At 36.8% G+C, this 19,448-nt stretch overlaps 1 protein-coding gene across 5 annotated transcripts in view; it reads left to right on the plus strand.

Annotated features, from left to right (window-relative positions):
• LOC106628724 (uncharacterized) overlaps positions 1 to 16,324 on the plus strand; it is a 43,684-nt gene extending 27,360 nt beyond the window's left edge. For all 5 annotated transcript variants that reach the window (XM_014261569.2, XM_088054173.1, XM_088054172.1 and 2 more), the window contains 6 exons: positions 505 to 683; positions 8,880 to 9,037; positions 10,274 to 10,316; positions 13,078 to 13,264; positions 15,131 to 15,266; positions 16,066 to 16,324. In XM_014261569.2, the coding sequence (XP_014117044.2) occupies positions 505 to 683; positions 8,880 to 9,037; positions 10,274 to 10,316; positions 13,078 to 13,264; positions 15,131 to 15,266; positions 16,066 to 16,165 (803 nt within the window). In that variant the 3' untranslated portion in view covers positions 16,166 to 16,324. The remainder of the gene's footprint in view (positions 1 to 504; positions 684 to 8,879; positions 9,038 to 10,273; positions 10,317 to 13,077; positions 13,265 to 15,130; positions 15,267 to 16,065) is intronic.
• Positions 16,325 to 19,448: the final 3,124 nt, after the last annotated feature.

Raw genomic sequence — 19,448 nt, forward strand, 5'->3', positions numbered from 1 at the left:
GTGAGGGGCATAGAAAAGTTTAGAATACTCCAAGGCATGGAAAATAAAGAATTCTCAAGAGCATATGTAAGATGTCAGAGACTGAAGGTGCCCCTAAGAACATTGTCAGCAATTTTTGGTTAAACCTCAATTTATGTACACGCATTTGAGCAATGAAATTCAATTACTCCTCCTAACTGATAAAATAGACAAGTATCAAAGATGCTGCTTGCAAAGAGAGGTCACCAAAAAAGTTTTTAGAGGTGTCTTCAGATAGCTGGCTCCATTACTAGTTCTCAACACAAAATTAGTTTCATTCCTGAATTTGTGTTAAAAGAAGGCCAAATAACACTTGATTTAATATGCTTCCTTGGCTGCTTTGCTCCCAGCTGCTTCCAAAAGCTACACTGGGAGGACATGGGTGTGGTATAAAATACCACCTTCCTGATCCTTACCCTACATGGGTATTCAGAAATATCAACACATTTATAGTTTTGACTTATATTTTCACATGTAATATTGTAGGTCCTGATATCCTGACTATGATAGTGGGATCAGACATCAGCCGTTACCCCAACACCCCCAAGCCTACCTGCCGAGGATACCTGCACAAACGAACACAATCAGCAATACTGAAGGGCTGGAGAAAGAGGTGGTTTGTGCTGAAACATAACGGTTACCTACACTATTACAGACATAAGAAGGTAAGAAGAGTGGCTGGTGAGGAATCAAACCCTGCCCTGAAGTGCAGCAGTTCTGTATTCAAATTTACAGATTTTTTATCTTTCTTTATGGCATTTACAGCACTACATCAGTGCTACAGTGTTTTGCATGAGGCATATAAAGGAGGCCTGTTGAGAGCTCTTCTACAGTTCTCTATCCATCTGACATTTTCAGCAGAATAGCCGGTAGTCTTGTTTCTCTGCACCTGTCATGGTACACACGTGAGCCATCTAATCAGGAATATGCTGCAGAACCACTGGTTATGCAACAAAATGGTCTGGACAGTCCTTTATTTCACCACTAGCTGTTCTGGTGTCAAAACAAAACCAAGTAAAAAGTTCAAACTAAAAAGATACAGGCATGTAGGAAGATTCTTTGGGAAAGATTTTATTTTATCATAACCATATCCATCATCAAACTCCTGAAATGTAAAAAGGGGTATCTAGTTAAACTTTTAAACACTTTCCAGCTTTTGATCAACTAAATATCACAAAGCCAGAGTGTTACATAAATTGGAATGAGGATTAGAAGGTGCCCCATAATCTTACATACACTAAGATATAATTATATTTTCACTTCTTTCTTTTAACTTGTAGGTTTCTTTTAATTCATTTGTTCCTCAACTATCTTATTTGTTGCACTAAGAAAATACATATTTCAATTACGCAAACCATGTACATTTGCTTTCTCTTAAAAAGAGTAAATAAATTTAAAGCACTGCATAAATGTTTTATAGCAAGAGCTAACTACTGCTTATTTTCTTGCATTACCCAAGATTAGTGCCCTTCAATTACTTTTTAAATTATTTCATGACATTTTTTGCTCTCTGTCTCTGGGCTCCAAAGAATACACTGAAATATTGAGGTGCTATTTTAGCAGATGAAAACACAAGGATTTTCTTCACTGCCTCATGTACAAAGTACTCGAAAGAGTCATTTAGTAAGAGAGAGAAAAAGATACTTAAAACAAATGCAGTTCTTCACTACTGAGAGATCTGATGCCCAAATGAAACAAGAGGCATCTCAAGCGTATTCACTTATTTCTTTCGGTGTGATTTCTCCCAGGATGTAAAAAGAGAACTGCTCATCCCACTTTTTTTTCTAAGGGAATTACAAATATTTTTTTCCGTTTAACACAGCTTTTACATTATAAGCCAGCTGCATGATTAAATTGGCAAGATTATGTTCCAGGCCTTGCCTCATTCTGGAGGAAAGTTTTTTTAACTTACTGTATCTAAGAAGTTCTTTGAAATAGTTAATCGAAGGCAAGAATAATTCAGGAAAGAAAAATAAATCAGGATAAACTGGCGCTATCCAGCAAAATAGCCAGGGTAATCAATTTACTCATCTTCACTCAGTAGTTAAGAACATCAGCTTACACTGGTGTATTTCCAATGACTCCAGAAAGGCCATGCCTGATTTTCAGTTGTGTAAGAAGCCAACTAGGCTTTTTACATAAGCCTGAAATATAGCATATAATGTTTTGTAGTGGAGAAAGGAAGTGGTGATTAATCTCTGCTTTAGTCCATATCAACAAACACAGAGAGCTAGATTTCCTCATCATTGCAATCTGCATCTGGAAATTATCCATCTTGAATTTTTCTCTTCCCACCTACTTTAAAAAGATTTCTAGCTTTTTCTAGCTTTTTACATTTGACTGTCCCATGTAATTGCTGCTCTTTTTGAGTTATCTCTAGCCAATCACACAGTGGTAGAGTGATAGGTGTTGCAAAATATTAATTCATTTCACGTGCAAGGTTACTTACTTTTCCCTCAGATACTGCCAACAGATGTCCTTGATTCTATAACCCATATAAGTAGCTAAAACTTATTTTTCACCTCACTGGTTGTAGCTATGTTTGCCACCTCAGAGCAGAGATATTTTTGTGCTAGAACCTTGGTTTTGCCTAATTACTGAGATCAGCAGAGAAAAATGATTTATAATACTTTTGCCTACACTTGGCAGCCATGGAATTCCACTATGTATTCTACAGGTCTGATCCCCTGCTATCCAGAACACTGAATCATCTCAAACATGCTATTTCATTATTTTTCAACATGCCCAGTTTTTATCTTAAAGGAAAGATAGCTGGAAATTATGAGACAGACATGAATGTACACTTAAATCCTTCCCTGAGGCAAATATAAGCAAACAAGTTTCTTGTGCTTGAACTTCACACTTTTTTTCAGGGATAGCTGAAAACACATCAACGTAGTCACACACTGATCCTTTCTTTACAGACAGCAATGTTTTCTCCTCTAAAAGTACCATTTGCTGCTCCTCACAGTAAAGGGGCTGCAAAGTCACCACAAAATGTTTGTGGTGAAGACTTTAGTACAGGACAAATAAGTCTTAATCAGCTTTACATGAGACCAATAAGATTGACACTACAATCTACTTCACAACAGCAGAGCATCACTTCAACATGTTAAATCTCTGAGCTGTCATCAGCAAGTCACTTTTAGAACATGACAGCTAACTTGAAAACCTTAATATAGGTTGTGGACTTCAGGATAAAAGAAAACTGGTCTTGTGGCTTCATTAAAGAAAAGGAATATAACTTCCGAGACCCAGAAACATTAAGGCGTTTAAAGACTGTGTAGCATGAATTCATTTCTCATGAGGGCATACCTGCTAACCTGCTAACAATATTCAAGTCTGAATAGGAAAGCACAAGGATTATGAAGACATTATAGTCAGAAACTTGTTTCCCAAAATTCCTCACTACAAATATCCAACAACAGAACAACAGAATTCAACAACAGAATTCAACAACAGAATTCAGCAATAGAATACATCATGTAAGGAGTTCAATTAATTTAATGCAGGCTTTTACAAAACCACTAAAAGTGTCACTGAAGGCCAGAATTTGCTAGTTTTAATTCCTCATTGCTTTCTTGCTAAGTAAGACTGGATAAATAAAGAAGCATGTATAAGAAGCTACTCTCTGTTTTTTATCTTGCAGTGTTTCTAGGAATTATTTCCAGTCTCTTGAACATAAGTAGACCCTGGTAAAGAGGATAATGAGACAGATAACTAATCTAGTTCCTGAAAGGAAATTAAGAAATAAATATCATTGTGGTTATGGTCTAGGAGAAACTCTAAAGAGGCCTATCTCGAACAGGAAAGTGTTATCAATGTGAACACATGATACTGAATATGAGTCTGAACATGGCAGACTTCCTTTCCAGAAGTTAGAGATTGATTAATTCTAGTCAAACCAGCTCTATAAGGTCCTTGTATTACTTTTGTTGCTTATTCAAATTTAATGTCCAATTCCATCAGCTAAGAATGATGTAGAACTATAGCAGTTAGAAATAAAGATGTAAAGAGTATGGGTTTGTTGCCAGCATTTTGTATGGACTCTAAGTAGGAAAGTCAAAAGAAAAAGCTGTAATAGGAAATAGGAGCAGTTACTTCGGAAGGAGTAGTCAAGTTGGAAACTATTGTCCTGACAGTTGAAAAGAGCATGCTTTAGAAATTCAGCTGTAGTGAGAGACTGAACGGTGAATAAAGAGAAAATTGACTTTCATGTGTAGCCCCAAGTCTCAGAGAAATGGCCTTCATGATAGTTCATGTTCATAATGCTCTGAAACATGTTATAAGAAAACTGCAGTATATACTCTTGAGAAGCACTCTTCCTATGGCAGCACTGAAGGACAGAAATGTACTTTTTTTCAGTCTTCATTGTAATCATAGATAATAATGCCACTTTTAGAAAGAGCATTATGATTTCCATTTCTTAAGCTTACAAGTTTAATGCCTCTAGGAAGCCCTTAGGCATACTGTGAGTGACTAAGACAAAGTATCTCAAAGCTGAGGAGAGGGCAGTGAGAACAATGACATGAATTTCTTATCATCCAAAACAATTAGACCCCAGCCTGGTAAATAGCTATTACATCACCTAAATCATTAGATGTTAGGTCATATTCCTGTTTCCATTAGAACAGAAGAGAGAAGGAAAAAATGCTTTTAAATTATTTTCATTTCAGTGGTATATAGAGTCCAATTATTACACCAAGAAAGAAATCCCCTGCTTGCCATGTGCAGAGCCTTCACAGCATTTCAATCTATGGGAAATATTCAGTCCTTTGTTCTCTTGAACAAGCCTGTGTGTTCATTGCTAAGCCTAATCACTTTCTATAAAAGGCTTAGCCAGAAATAGATTTAGGTCTGAGCCATTGCTCTTAGAGATATGACTTCTATTTGTTCTTCATTCTTGCTTGGAGCTGTATCACCACAGTCTGAAAGCTGCCACATGTAGAGCCTATGTATAATCTAATTTCTTTACGTTTTTCATTACTCCCATCGCTCCAGAATATATTTTTCAGTTTACATTTAAAAAACTGCTGAATCCACTGTCTCCAATACATCTTCTGTACTATTTCTATTGAGAAATGAGAAATAACGCTAGCTGATTATATGCATGTTAATTTTAGCTTAAAAGATTGCATACCCTGACCCAGAAAAAGTCATACACAGATACATTGCTTGATCTGATTCAAGTTGTTCAAAATCTTATCTCAGTCAATTGTTCTTCCTGTGAGACTTGGTCCTGCAAACTATTCATTACCTTTTGTGCAATTAATTGCAGCAAATTACTCAACATCAAGAAAATAACCAGCTAGACCAACTAGAATGTGAAGATTAATTATTCCATTGGACCATTTGATTGCACTTCATCTGACAGCCAGTACTGTTCGGTGTAGGATAATTAGATTCTTCAAATCAGAGAAGCTTTTAAATCTTTAACCCATATTGTTTTGTTCTTCAGTTTGTTTCTACACTCTCTAGTTTATATGTAAATTATTTAAAGCAAAACAAAATGTAAAACTAAGTAAATTCATCTCTACTGGCAAAAAATATCATACAAGCTATTCTGCACTCTAGAGCTCCCTCCTCACTGATATATACAAGCTCTTTCCCCAAGGGCAAAGGAAATAGGTGTAAGAGAAAAGACATAAAAAGCCTTAGTCACTTCTCTGCATAGATGTGCCCAGCTCAAAGAAGGAGTAAATGTAAACAGGCTATATCTGTGATTTCCTTAAAGAACCAAAAAATGAGCCTACCACAAAATACAGTGATTAGAAAAAAAAATATATGGGGAGAAGAAAATTTTAGTGATATACTAAGCAAACAGCACCAGACTCTTCAAGGAGAAGCTGGTCAGAGAAAATAATAGATGGTGAAAATGCCAGGGAGGGTTGTGGACACATCAGCTATGATGGAGAAAGCTAGGCAAATGAGAAATTAGAAAAAAGAAAAAAAAAAATTGTTTCCTGTCTCAATTAAGAAATGTCTATTTTAAGAACACTTGGGCACATCCAGGAAGATATTTTTGAAAGAGAGTCAAAAATTTGGTCATGCCACTACTGACCTGAAACCAATCTGAGCCAGTGACCTCAGGGCAACTGCCTCACACTTCCTACTGCCAGTCTCCCAAGCTAGCCAGGCTTCCATTTCTGCTTTCTAGCGCTGCTAGTTTTCACATTGTCTTTTAGATTACTTCTAGGATTTGATATTGTTTTTTGTAGTTACTTTCATTCCCTCTTACTGGTAGTTGCAGACTCTTGTATCTTTCATAGTTATTCCTCCTGTTACTTTTTTTTACTGGTAATAGCATGAACTGTGCATATATTTCCTCAGCTACTTCTTAATGATTCATGAAGAAAAAAATTATATAGCAAATTAATTTGTATAGCAAATAAAACTGTGCTTGAACAAAATTTGAATACAGTGAATCACTCAGGAAATACTATGAATGGCATTACTGGAATTCTGGAATTACTTGCTCCAAATTAAATAGGGCTACAAGCACTACCTTAATGAGCATTTGGTACAGTATAGGAAGGAAATATCTAAATTTCTCTTTTTATTTCTTTCTAATTTCAGTTTCTCATCATTATACATTGTTTAATACACTAATTTTTTTACAGAAACATTTAACCTAAAACTCAGGTCATGTTAGGAAAACCAGCAATATAGGAATGATTACTTCAGATGTTTCTCCTGTTCATAGAACAGCATTTACCAAAGAAGCACCTGCTTCCTGCCTTCTACCTAGAGAACTTCATCCATATTTGATACTGAAGACTGCCTAGAATTCATGATCACAACCTTGAGAAAAGAATTTTTTTTTTTCATTTTAGCATAGAATGGAACAGTAGTAGCTAATATCTGAGTTAGTTCATGATCACAACCTTGAGAAAATATTTTTTTTTTCATTTTAGCATAGAATGGAACAGTAGTAGCTAATATCTGAGTTAGTTCATTTAAAATCTGTATAAAACATATGATCATCTCAAGCAGCATCACATTGGTATGTCAGGTTCCATAATGGCAGTATCATCAATGGGTTGCACTTCAGTCTCAGGCATAAGAAATTACTTTTATAATTACTTTTTTTTGCAATATATCTTTGGCACTTTTTGTAGCAAAGGGATATTTCCAGCAAAGGGATATTTGCCAAAGGAATGTTCTCTTATTCATGAAAGCCACATGAGTGAAAAGACAGCCCTTACAGACATGTCTTTTCCAACCCTAACAATTCTATGATTCTCTGGTCTAGGTTATCAGAATTAGGAGAGCACAGCTTTCTGTCGTTCTGTGAAGGGCATTTGGTCTCATTGTAGAGGTATTTGAAACACAGTGGATAAAAATAATTCTTGGTGCCACAGAACTGCTATTTCCATCCATTTTAGACACCACAGAAAGTGTTTACGAAATAAGTTTATAGGTATGTGCAATAATAGTGGTCAGCCATTTCAGTATCTGAAGTGACCATTGCCTTCAGGACCATGGACAGGATCCTACTGAATACCTCCTTGGCAAAGCACTGGCCATACTTAGCTCTAGGAATGGGATTTGGACCAGAATACATGTTTTGGTTATGCTGTCTTTGCAATGTTTTTTTGTGTCTGAAGGCATTATAAGTAAGAAGTCACACAGCACTGACACTTTGCAGGTTTGCATTCGTGTTCTTCAGTTCTGCATTAAAAAACTTCAGTTTAGCATTAAAAAAAAAAGGAAGACAAAAATGTGTAAAAATTGAAGAAACATGTTAATGAATGTTTATTTATACTATTGTCGTTATTAGGGATTATTTTGTTGCTACAGAAGAATTATGTATAACAAAGAGATAATTACAGTGCCAGTGAGAATACATTTAATTAGTTAAATGTAGTTAAATCAATAGTTAAGAATTTAACTATTTAATTCCCACAAGTGCATTTTTTTTTGTGGAAGGCTCTATATATTTATATTTAGGCTAAGAAAAATGACATGAGGCAATTATAGTTCAGCTCCTACTCAAAATTTAATTAATTCCCAACAATCAACCAAATTTATTCTATGAGATTCCACCACCTGTGTATTTTGCAAACTGCATTCATGCTCATCACAGGCCCCACCACTAACTTTCTTTTTTCATTTTATTCTCACCAAATTTGATGCAATTGTTAGAGTTCCAGTCACAGATCTTCAAGGAAAAGGGGCTGAGAATATTTTTTGAAGCATAGCTAGACTTCACTGTTCAGATTTAAAACATGTATTTTAAGGGGAGATGAGCTGAAAAAATGTGGGGATAAACTGCTTCACCTACTCATGTGCATAAAGAGCTTAATGGCTCCTTATTACTAACCACAGGAAAAGACTTTGGCAGTGCCCTTCAGTCCAGAAGGGCTTTGACACAATTAGAAACAAGCAAAAGGGTCTTGAAGTGCTCTCCACTGAAGGTTGTCTGAATTGTTGGGAAGGTTTATGAACATAATGATATTTACAGCAGCAAAGGAACTGAAATTATGCTCACTAATTAATAAATAATGCTCACATTTTCAAGTTTAAGCCTTCTTTTGCCTTTATCTATATATAAGGCGAGAGTTTCAGCATAAACCAAACTGCAAACATTGCAGTGCTTACCAGAGAGTCCCAGGATCCTAAATTCTTCAGTGCACGTTGAAAATCCTGATAGCATTCAGCAGCACCCTCAATGTCTGAAATATTTATGCATACCTAGAAGGTTTTTTTGTGTGCAGATATGGTTTCCAATAAACCAAAAACAATTAAGAGAGCAAAAGCAGAGATTCAAGTTTAGAGGGCGTTTGATTAGTTTGTCTCTCACAGGGATCAGTTTTATATTAGTTCTGAACTTTGGGCACTCTTTTTTTTTCTAATTGCAGGATGAAGGGAAATGCAGACCTCTGGAAGTAACAAAGCTGGAAGGAGCAGAAATTGGTGTCGACACCAGTCTGGGTAAACCATTTGTTTTTAAATGTATACCTCAAGCTGGAAATAGGATTTTCTACTTCTGTGCAACTTCCAACCAAGAAATGAAGAGGTAAGTGATCTTTCATTTTATCAGCATCTGTTTTGTTATTTCAGTATGGGAAGAAGGAGGTTAAATCTTTGGAGAATGTTCAAAATACCTGCCTTGATCCTTAGGGAAAAAAAATTAAAATCTATCAGCAACTAAAGAGAAGATAATGTTTCCATTTTTCAATTGCAGAAGCTTCCAAAATTATTTTTCAGTTTCATAGCTTTTTTCTTTAAATAAAATCTTTATGTTCATGTTTTGTTGCCCCCCTGAATTCTTGATTTATCCTGAGAACAAAAACTTCACCTCTATTCTCATGCCTTCTCTCTCACTGTTATATCAAATCGAAGTGTAAATTTTCCTGTGGATGTAAACTTGCTTATCAGTCTCTCTTCTGCCAATAAGGACAGTGCTAGTAATAAATACAATCTCATCTTCATCTCCTTTTCTGTCGTTCAGCCACATTTTCATTTTAATATTTTAAAATGAAAATGTGCCACAACAGCATGTTGGTTCTGATAAGAGGCAATGTCTTTGGGTTTGACATAGAGTTAAAATTCAAAAGTACTGTTTTGCATTTCCCAAAGAAAACAGCTGAGAAAACAGAGACTAAAATCACCCATAATATGAGCAATGGAGTAATAACTTTCAGAAAGTGCTAAAATCAAGTATTTTTGAAATTTTCCTCTTTGTTCTATTGGGAATTGTCAGAAAAATAAAGCTGTGAATTAAGTTGAATGTTTAGCATTCATACACCCATTTTTTAATATAGTCTTACTACTTAGCATAACCCACCATTGTAATTTCAGAGCATTTTCCGTTTCCAAATTTTGTATCATCCATGGCACAAAAGAATAATTTTGCCAACAAATAGCTTGCTTTATACTATAGCTTCCAGTTTAAGGGGTTTTTACATTTCCCACAAATTCATTATCTGCATTGTGACAAAGACGAGGAGAGTGACCATTTAGCCTGACAAGCTGAACTATATTTTGAACCATATTTTTTGATATATAGATTTACTTTTCTGCAATATTGCCTTTATTTATCACAATGTGTTATTTTGAGCAAGCTTTTGAGAGTCAGCAGTATTTATTTAAGTTTAATCCACTACTTTCCTGATTTAAAGCCTTGAATATGTCCTGAAAATTGTGCATCCCTTTAGATGCTGCATATGTTGGCAAGAATCAGAAGAAGCAGTGAAGCATATTTGTTCTGCTCTACCAAACTAATCTGTTCTTATTTTTCATCATATTATAGGTGGCTGGAGGCTATGGCTAAAGCAGTGCATCCTGTCCTTCAGGTAATGCTGTATTTAGATGAGAAGCATGCAGCAGATTATGCATAAGACTGAGAGAGTAACTGTGTTTGTACATGGTCAGGTGCAGACATGGAAGCTGCACTTTTGTTCTGTTGGGCTGTGACTCACTCCCAGTCTAAGAGCCATATACAGAATTATGGCTCAGTTTATATGTATTGTTGCCATATGGTGGAATTCATCAAAATGCTCCCTCTCCAGCTATCAGCAACTTTAGGCTGGTTTGGAAACATAACATGCAATTAGTCTAGCAGGCAGAAAGCGAGGGTTGAGATGACTCTCACAAGTATGTGTTAAGCCTTAGGTAATACTGTTTGGGATAAAAAAAAGAGAAGAGCCATATCTTCCTAAGTATTTCCCACAGTTCTGCCTTGATTGCAGGCAACCTACTTTTTCCAACAGAATACTGGGCGGTGATGATTCTTATTTTCTGTGTTCTCAGAGATAAAGATAAGAATGTTGATAAAAATTGTCTTATCCATGTCATATGCTCTCTTCTGGCCCCTGTAGCTGGGAAAAATACAGCCATAATTGATCTTGAGCTGCTACTGGAAGACGTTACTCAGCCCAGCATAATTCAGTATCAATAGTCTCTGGCTGACCTCTGAACTGGGAATTGAGAAGCTAATTTTAGTATTTCACGACTTGGAACCATAGAGGTCAAAGACATTTTAGCCTGCTGTTCCTGGCCCTGTGAGGCCTACTCTTTCCTGCTATAGACAGACCACCTTTATAAAAATATGAAAATAGCAAGCTACAAATTAAAACCTGCATTAATGAGTGAAAGAAAAAGTGATATGAGTGATCCCTTCATCAGTGTCTAGTGACAGCTTTAAAAACAGTGAAAGGTGTTTGTTTGTTGCTTTAATACATTTTGCACTGAAGTAAAATTAATCAAACGTATATTTCTTTTGGCTTTAGCTTTCAGAGGAGGTTATAAGTGAGAAACCAATCTTGTTTCCAAGTATATTCTTCCTGAGCATTCCTCAAAAGAATAGGAAGGAATCCACACTTCAAAAGAGCAAAAGTAAATCAAGCACTTGAAAGAGTGTGTCCTAACCCAAAGAAACAATAAAACAGCCTTAGCCAAAAAGGATAGTAAAGGCTCACACAGACAAAACATCAAGAGAGTCCTTCTTTAGTGTAGTATGCATAAGTAGTTGTTGTATAAAATTTCCAACATTAGACATACAAAAAGATCATTCATGCATTCATCCATTAATAACACATTAAAAAAAAAGAAGAAGGTGCGGGAAGGTGCGGGAAGGTGCGGGAAGGGAAGGTGCGGGAAGGTGCGGGAAGGGAAGGTGCGGGAAGGGAAGGTGCGGGAAGGTGCGGGAAGGGAAGGGAAGGGAAGGGAAGGGAAGGGAAGGGAAGGGAAGGGAAGGGAAGGGAAGGGAAGGGAAGGGAAGAAGGGAAGGGAAGGGAAGGTAAGGGAAGGGAAGGGAAGGGAAGGGAAGGGAAGGGAAGGGAAGGGAAGGGAAGGGAGGGAAGGGAAGGGAAGGGAAGGGAAGGGAAGGGAAGGGAAGGAAGGGAAGGGAAGGGAAGGGAAGGGAAGGGAAGGGAAGGGAAGGGAAGGGAAGGGAAGGGAAGGGAAGGGAAGGGAAGGGAAGGGAAGGGAAGGGAAGGGAAGGGAAGGGAAGGGAAGGGAAGGGAAGGGAAGGGAAGGGAAGGGAAGGGAACATGTTATGTGTGGTAGTACTTTCACCCAAGTCTGAATGCAGTATCCCATTGAGAGATACCACGACATTTTCTCTGAAATCCTGAGAGCAAATGGTGCATTTTGTCTTGCTAGATTATATACAGTAAAGACTACTGAAGTCAAATAATCAAGAAAGCAATTAAAAAAAACCAACCAAACTTCATACAGCTGTGAAGTAATCCTGTTTGTACCTACAAAACATGTACTGAAAAATAAAAAAGACAGAAAAGATGAATCATTATTTTAAGAAAGTAGACACCTGGGTATTTTCTATCACATATATATTTATGTAATTTCATTTTCAGCATTGAATTTTGTTTTAACTTAACCCCAGTAGCAGCTCAGCCCCACACAACTGCCCACTCACTAACTCCCAGTGTGAGGAGGGGAGAGGATCAGAAGACTAAAAGTGAGAAGACTTGTGGGTTGAGATAAAGACATTTGAATAGGTAAAGGAAAACCCACAAAGAGAAGAAGAGCAAACCAAGGGATTCATTCACCCCTCCCCATGGCTGGACAGGTGTTCAGCCATCCCCAGAAGAGCATGACTCCATCATATGTAATGGGTACTCAGGCAGAGAAACACCATCTTTCCCCCATTTCCTTCTTCCAAACTTTTACCCATTTCCTTCTTCTTCCCCAAGTTTCATATGCTGAGCATGTTGCACGGTCTGAGATATCATTGTGGTCTTTTAAGGTCACCTCTTCTGGCTGAGTTCCCTCCCAACTCCTTGGGCATCCCGAGCCTCCTCACTGGTGGGGTGAAGGGCAGAAAACCCTTGGCTCAGATCAAGCCCTTCTCAGCAATAACTAAAACATCCCTGTGTTTTTAGCATTGTTTTCAACACAAAACCCAAACACAGCCCCATACTAGCTACTGTGAAGAAAAATAACTCTATTCTAGCCAAAGCCCGCACAACTTTTCAAAATATTTTTACAAAAAAAGTTAATTTCTTAGCAGAAGACTAGAGCTTGTGTCTTTTCATACCAGCATGTCCTCCTTAATTTTTTACCAGAACATTTCATTACATGCTTACTTTACAGAACCATGTATGGGTAGATGTCACATTGCATAACACTACACTCCCACCACTGGCTATCAAGAACCCTGAGTGCCTGGGGCTTCTCCACCAGCTGGACAGGAGCAAAGATGTCTGGATTCAGCACTATTGCATTCTGAAAGATGGCTGTTTGTACTTTTATGCCACTCTGCGGTCTACACCTGCCCAAGGTAGGGATGGCTGCTAGATTTTAATGTATTATTGAAGTAAAAATGTTCCACTGCAGTTTCCAAGTAGAACTTTTACCATTAATGAGAGTTTCTTATTAGGAAATTCATGCTATTCCATGAAGGTCAATGAAGGAAAACCAGACTCAGTCTCTATTTATTCACTAGCCACCTAATTCTTAACCCTAGTCTTTTCTCCTTTTCCTTACACATTTTTATTTTTCCTTTCTGAAATGCAGTTATTCTGCACACATTACCTCAGAAGTAGTTACCAGAAACAAGATCCACCCTTCTAAAGCACTTTAGGATGGGTTGAGGCAGTCCCACTGATGGCAGTCTCCTGAAAGCTGTGAAATCCAGCATGTTAGGAAGCATCCACAGATATCATGAACTCTGACTGGTTGCCCTGAAGCTACCAGTTTTTCATGTGGCCTTGTTAAGCTATTCTACCCCTCAATATGCAGAACTTTCCTACTCCTGGAGAACCTGGTGGTCCAGGATGTGGTCATTTGCAGCTAAAGCTACCATCTAGGAGCCCTACCCATAGAAGGAGAGGGTGGCTGCCCACTCTCAAAGCACCACAACAATGCTACTGGTCAATTGCAAGCAGAGCTCACTTCAGAGCTCACTTCACACACAGAGGGGATGAGTGAGGATCTGCAAATGCTTTCTCCTTATGCTAAAGAAGCTGGCAGTCAGAAGAACCAGAAAGAAAATACTTTTCTTTTTGCTTACTAGCCAGTCTTTGGATCAAAAGGGAAAAACTTTTCTTAGGGCTTATGCTATTATGATCAGGCAGAAGGTGCTGTGCTTCATATTGTTTGCATAACATTCTTCATCTGCCAAAGGCCATACTTAAAAAATGACCAGGGATTTCCTCTTTACATGAAACCGAAGCTAAGGTTTGCGCAGAGAAATGCAGTGAATTAACAGAAAGCCAGAAATTATGTTTTATGCATTTATGACACTGAAGCCTATGCCAAATATTTTATTTTGGTGTTTAAATATCCTACTACATAAAAATTCTTCTATATGGTAGAGTTTTTTTCTCATTATTGCATTTTTTTTTTCTGTTTTCACCACATATTCTCATTCTGTATGTATTCTGTATGTATGTCTCAATGCTAGAATGTTAATTTGGTGCTGTTGTGCCTAAATGTGTGGCTCCCCAAAAATAAAGATCCTGTTCTGCAGATCTTTCTGACTATTCACCGTGTATGTATAAAGTGAACTTATACCTTAAGTTTCACTAAAATAAATTCTGGAGAAAAAAAATAAATCATCTATAGATAAAAAGAAAAGACAAAAAAACAGTTAAAATGAAAATGTCCAGAAGATCAAGTTCTGTCTAATGCCTCTCCTTCACAGCTGGTTAATGTGGCCTGCATTTCAGTTACTAATCTCAGCAGGAGTAACCGAACCTGATTTTAGGAATTTTTATCATGTTGAAATTCATATCCCTTTAGTTTTTAAAGGAAACAAAAAGAAAATATTACCCACAAGAGACCCCTTCCAAAGAACTTTATGGTGGCTTGCAGCAGCCTCATTAATGGCAGTCAAATGCTAGGAAAAATATTTTGCCATGTGTTATTTAATGAAAAGCTAAATAAATATATTGCTTATCATTTGATAGATAAGCAAGCCTATTTAGATAAGATAGATAAGGAAGCCTATTTAATACTGTTTTGAAATTTTCATAAAAGAAAAACAAGCTGAACTTTCAGATTTTTAAGTGTAAAGTCTGTAAAACTGTGAATACACTGATCTGAAAATCCAGTTTGCCAAATTTGTTGGTATGCTTGTAATTGGCAGAAATTCTATAAATGGTATCTGCAGTATACATAATGCATGCTATTTTATTCTGTCCAGGTGGCCTTTACCTGCAGGGCTATATTGTGAGTGAACAGTCCCTGGGCTCCAAGAGATCTGTAATTGAACTCAAACCTCCATCTGAAGAATTTAAAACTTTCTACTTATGTGCAGAGAATGTAAATGAAAACAAAAGGTAAACCAAATATTTTTTGTTTGTCTTTTTTTTCCAGTTTATTTACCACACTGTAGGAGACCAGGAGCTCTGTAGCTTGGGAAGATCTAGTGACAACTTTGCAGTCTGTTTTCATTTTTCCCCCTAGATTTCCCTTTAGCAGTATCCTTAGTCAAACTACAGTAAAACATATCCTGCAACATGTAAGTCATCAGTTCTGCTCTCTTCAGTGCTGGAACAACAGCAAGCTTGGCTTGCAGAGGTTTGGAAGTAAACCTGGATTAGGCGCCTTTCACAATTATGTGTGGGTGAATACACTGACCACAAAAGCTATGGCACTTCTCATTAGTGAGAATGGAGTGTATATCTTTCTCATTCCCAAGAATTAGTGACTTCCATCAATGACCATTAGAATTTAGAATTAGAATTTAATTAATTCAAGCAAATTGGACTTTATCCAAAAGGAAATTATCCATTTCATTGGATATGAAACTACATTCTGAAGGTAAATTCCCTCACCATAATCCAGTCAAATTCCACATCTGTCAGTGGGAGATTTTACCTAAAGCCTATTAATTACACTACCTGGGCTTTAATTTAATGAACAAAAGACAAAGCTTTTCAGTATGTTGGAAAACTGCTGTTAAGACTTTTTTTTTTTGTTGCCAATGCCTCCACCTTCTGCATTTCTCCAATCCACTGATTATGAGTACACATAGTAACAGAGTTGAACAAACTCCACTATTAGACATGTGTTTCAAAGGACAATGTATACATAAGAATTGATCAGGGACATTCATTGGTCTTTCATTTCTTCTAGGTGGATAACAGCTTTGAAAGCTTCAATTAATAAATGGTTACCCCTACACCAGGCAATCCAAGATTTCATGAACAGACCACTGGAGGAGACAAGGATGTGAGAAGAAAGCTCAGTTTTTCCCCTGTTTCTGTTTTGCATTTTAAATTTCATGCTATATCTTATGAGTCATCTCAAGAGATATTTAGCAGCAACTAATCTTTAACATTGCAATTCATTTAGAGTTTTTGTAAGCATTAGTAAATAAATGCAAAGAAATGTTGCCTTCTTTGTCACTGTATTTTGTGTTTCTACTTCAATTCAGACCACACATAAGGTTTACTTTACAGCTGTGACCTGACATATATTTCGCATACATTTTGTACTGCTTGCTGGAATTTTTTTTTGTGGGTTTGTTGGGGTTTTTGGGTTTTGGGGAATTTTTTGCAAATACAGTCTTTGCAAAGTGTTTTGCTTTTCCATCCAGATGATTCATACGTGGGTTTGCCTTTAAGTTTCTTGGTTGTAGTGCTTAAGGTTTAGACAAGCTGGGTTACTGAACGGTTAGCAGCTACATATTATTTAATGGAATAAATTTGTACATTTTTGTTGTGCTACTGTACATTCTGTCTTAAGTTTTAATTTTATCATTCTTTTGATTTAGTCATCTGCCATCACATCACAGCACATCTGTGAACAGAAATCAATTCAAGAATCAAAGGGTGCTGTTTCCTCCAAAGTTAGCAATAAGAGACAGCAGCATAAAACTGTATCAGGGATATCAGGATTAGACTTCTGTGGTTATTACAGTGGGTCATATACGCAGTATTCCACATAACTGTCTAGCATTTAAATAACTCCTCCTATGAATAAAACTGGATATTCAGTTTCCAAGCTTATCAAAGCACTTATTCAAGAAAAATTACAAAGGTTAGTTCAAAGATGTATCCATTACAAACAAACAACAACAAAACAATTGCCAGTCTGTGAAATTTTAATTACAAAGGGTATACTTGTTTTTCTTATGATCTTTAGACCTTAAGATTGTTTGAACGCACTAGAAACTCAGCTACTCATTTGCTGTTACCATTAGCCAAAAAGCAGGTGGTGCTCCCCTAGCCACAGTAAACATATTTTTTTAGGAGACAGATTCATTAGCTTTACATGCTTGAAGCAATAGTAATTCAAGTAATGCTGCTAAACTGTTCAAATTATTTGCTGTAGTAACTTGAGTGTTTTATTTCAAAAATAAGAATGGCTAGCTAAACAGGATAAGCAATTTTTTGAAAACAGGCACCCAACCCCAGGTATGTTACCATGTCTTCTCTGTATAAATCTGTGCTCTGAGGTAAAATGCATGACTGTATTTGAAAAAAAAAGTCATCACAGCCATATTCTACATTCTACATGAAATTAGAATTTTTGTGTTCAGAAATGAAATTTACATTTCTGCTACTACTCTGAGAATAATTAATGAAATAGCTATGAATTGCTTCCTTTTTTTACTGTCTTTCACAATGAAGAAAACAACACTTACAGGTCAAGTACAAATGCTGTTTACTTGAGAGTAATAACTTTCACTGGGGAATAGTTATCCAATTCAGAGTGACAGTTCAGAGCTAGGAAGCAGAAAAGAAAACAAAAAAAAATGTAAAACAAATGCAAACAAAATTAAACAAAGCAAATGTGTTTTGCATTAGAAACATTTTCTAGTCCTGCAAAGGGCAGTGTAACTGTAGAAGGGTCTGGAGTACAAATCCTGTAAGGAGCATCTGAGGAAGTTGGGGGTGTTTAGCCTGGAAAAAAGGAGGCTCAGGAGGGCCTTGATGATTGTATGATTTAAAAATTCAGTGTAGTAAGTAAACTTAAGATGTCTCAAATGACCATAAACTTTGAAAAATTATTGAAAAACAAAACCAAAACTATCAAGCTTTGGAATGATCTTGCTTTTTAACCCAGGGAATTTGAGAAGGAGCCCAATGCAAGCTTTCTACATTTCTGTGAGTCAAGGCTTGTTCCTTTCTGTCTGCCTGACAAGAGATCAGAGTAGATTATGTTTTGCTGTTTTCCTGGGAAGTAGCTACAGACCTACAGACAAGGGGGTGGGCTTCCATCCACTCCTTGTACCACTTCATCTCCTTTTCTTGGTAGAAGAACCAAAGACATTCTGAAAAGTATACTGAGATTTTTCTCAACATGTATCAATAGCATGAAAATTATCACCAGGGAAATTTGAAAATTCTCAAGTTTAGTTACCATAGCTGATTTTACTGTGATTTTTCACCAGGTAATCACACCATTTTTTGGACAATATTTCTAGCATGAATTATAGCTTGCCTAATGTATCTTTCATATGAACTATGGGACAAATGTTACTCATCATTATCAAGTCAGCTATGCCTTTTAAAGAAAAACTAAAGTGTGAGGTTAGTTCTACATCCTTTCCATAACACAACCAGATGCTATTTATTATAATGAAACAACAATGCATGCATCTCTTGTTGATAGTGAATAGACCTTCCCAAGGATGTCTCTTTAAGGTAGGAAAGAGAGTAACCAGAGAGTGCACAGACTTCTCACTTTACCCTTCACTAGCCTGAACATTTAATCCAAGCACATTTAATATCAGAGGATATGTTATTACCATGTCCCAGGTGCAAAGAGCTGATGAAGTAGTCAGGGCTAAATTGAAGAAAGTAAAAAAAAAAAACAAAAAACGGATCTCTTAGGCAGGGAAAGGCTGAGAGACTGGATGAGATGGTTTGATGGAGAAATTGCAGCTGTTCAATAGCAAAAAAGACCCTTCCACGTATTCAAGGGTAAACATGGTACCTGTAACCCGAAGTAAAGGCACTGGATGGCATTTGTGGTGGAATGTGGAAGGAATTTCTGATTCTTTTAACAGAAATGATATTTACTGCACAAGTAACCTTCAACATACACTACTTCAGTACTATGTAGTCTATGTTTAGTTATTTGAGATCTTTATAATGAAAAGTTTTAAGGCCAAATAAATAAATAATGTGCCTTTACTGACAAGGTAGGGCAAACCCATAAGCAGTACTGTCACATCCATTCCCTTCCTGGGTAACTGCACCACAGCATAAAGCTCACTGCAATGTCCACATTTTACCATAAAAGAATACTTTTCCTCTAGTGTTTACAACATAATGCATGCAGTCTGAGGGCTGAGTTATGAAATCTGCAAAATTCTCCAAATCCAATCCTTAGAGCCAAATAGATGGTTTAATTCCTCTCTCTGTTTAAAAATAAATATGATTACAAGTTAGGAGTATGCCTGTGGTGCTTAACAGTTTAAACTCACGTATCTCCTGCCACAGTTTACATCCTGTTGATTACTTTGAGACTTTAATCCATAATGCATGAGCTAGAGCACTAGGCTAAAG

This window comes from Pseudopodoces humilis, chromosome 4 (genome assembly GCF_049639895.1).
Source record: "Pseudopodoces humilis isolate 2021_Gansu_Grassland_sample_001 chromosome 4, ASM4963989v1, whole genome shotgun sequence".
In the NCBI taxonomy this organism is placed as follows: Eukaryota; Metazoa; Chordata; class Aves; order Passeriformes; family Paridae; genus Pseudopodoces; species Pseudopodoces humilis.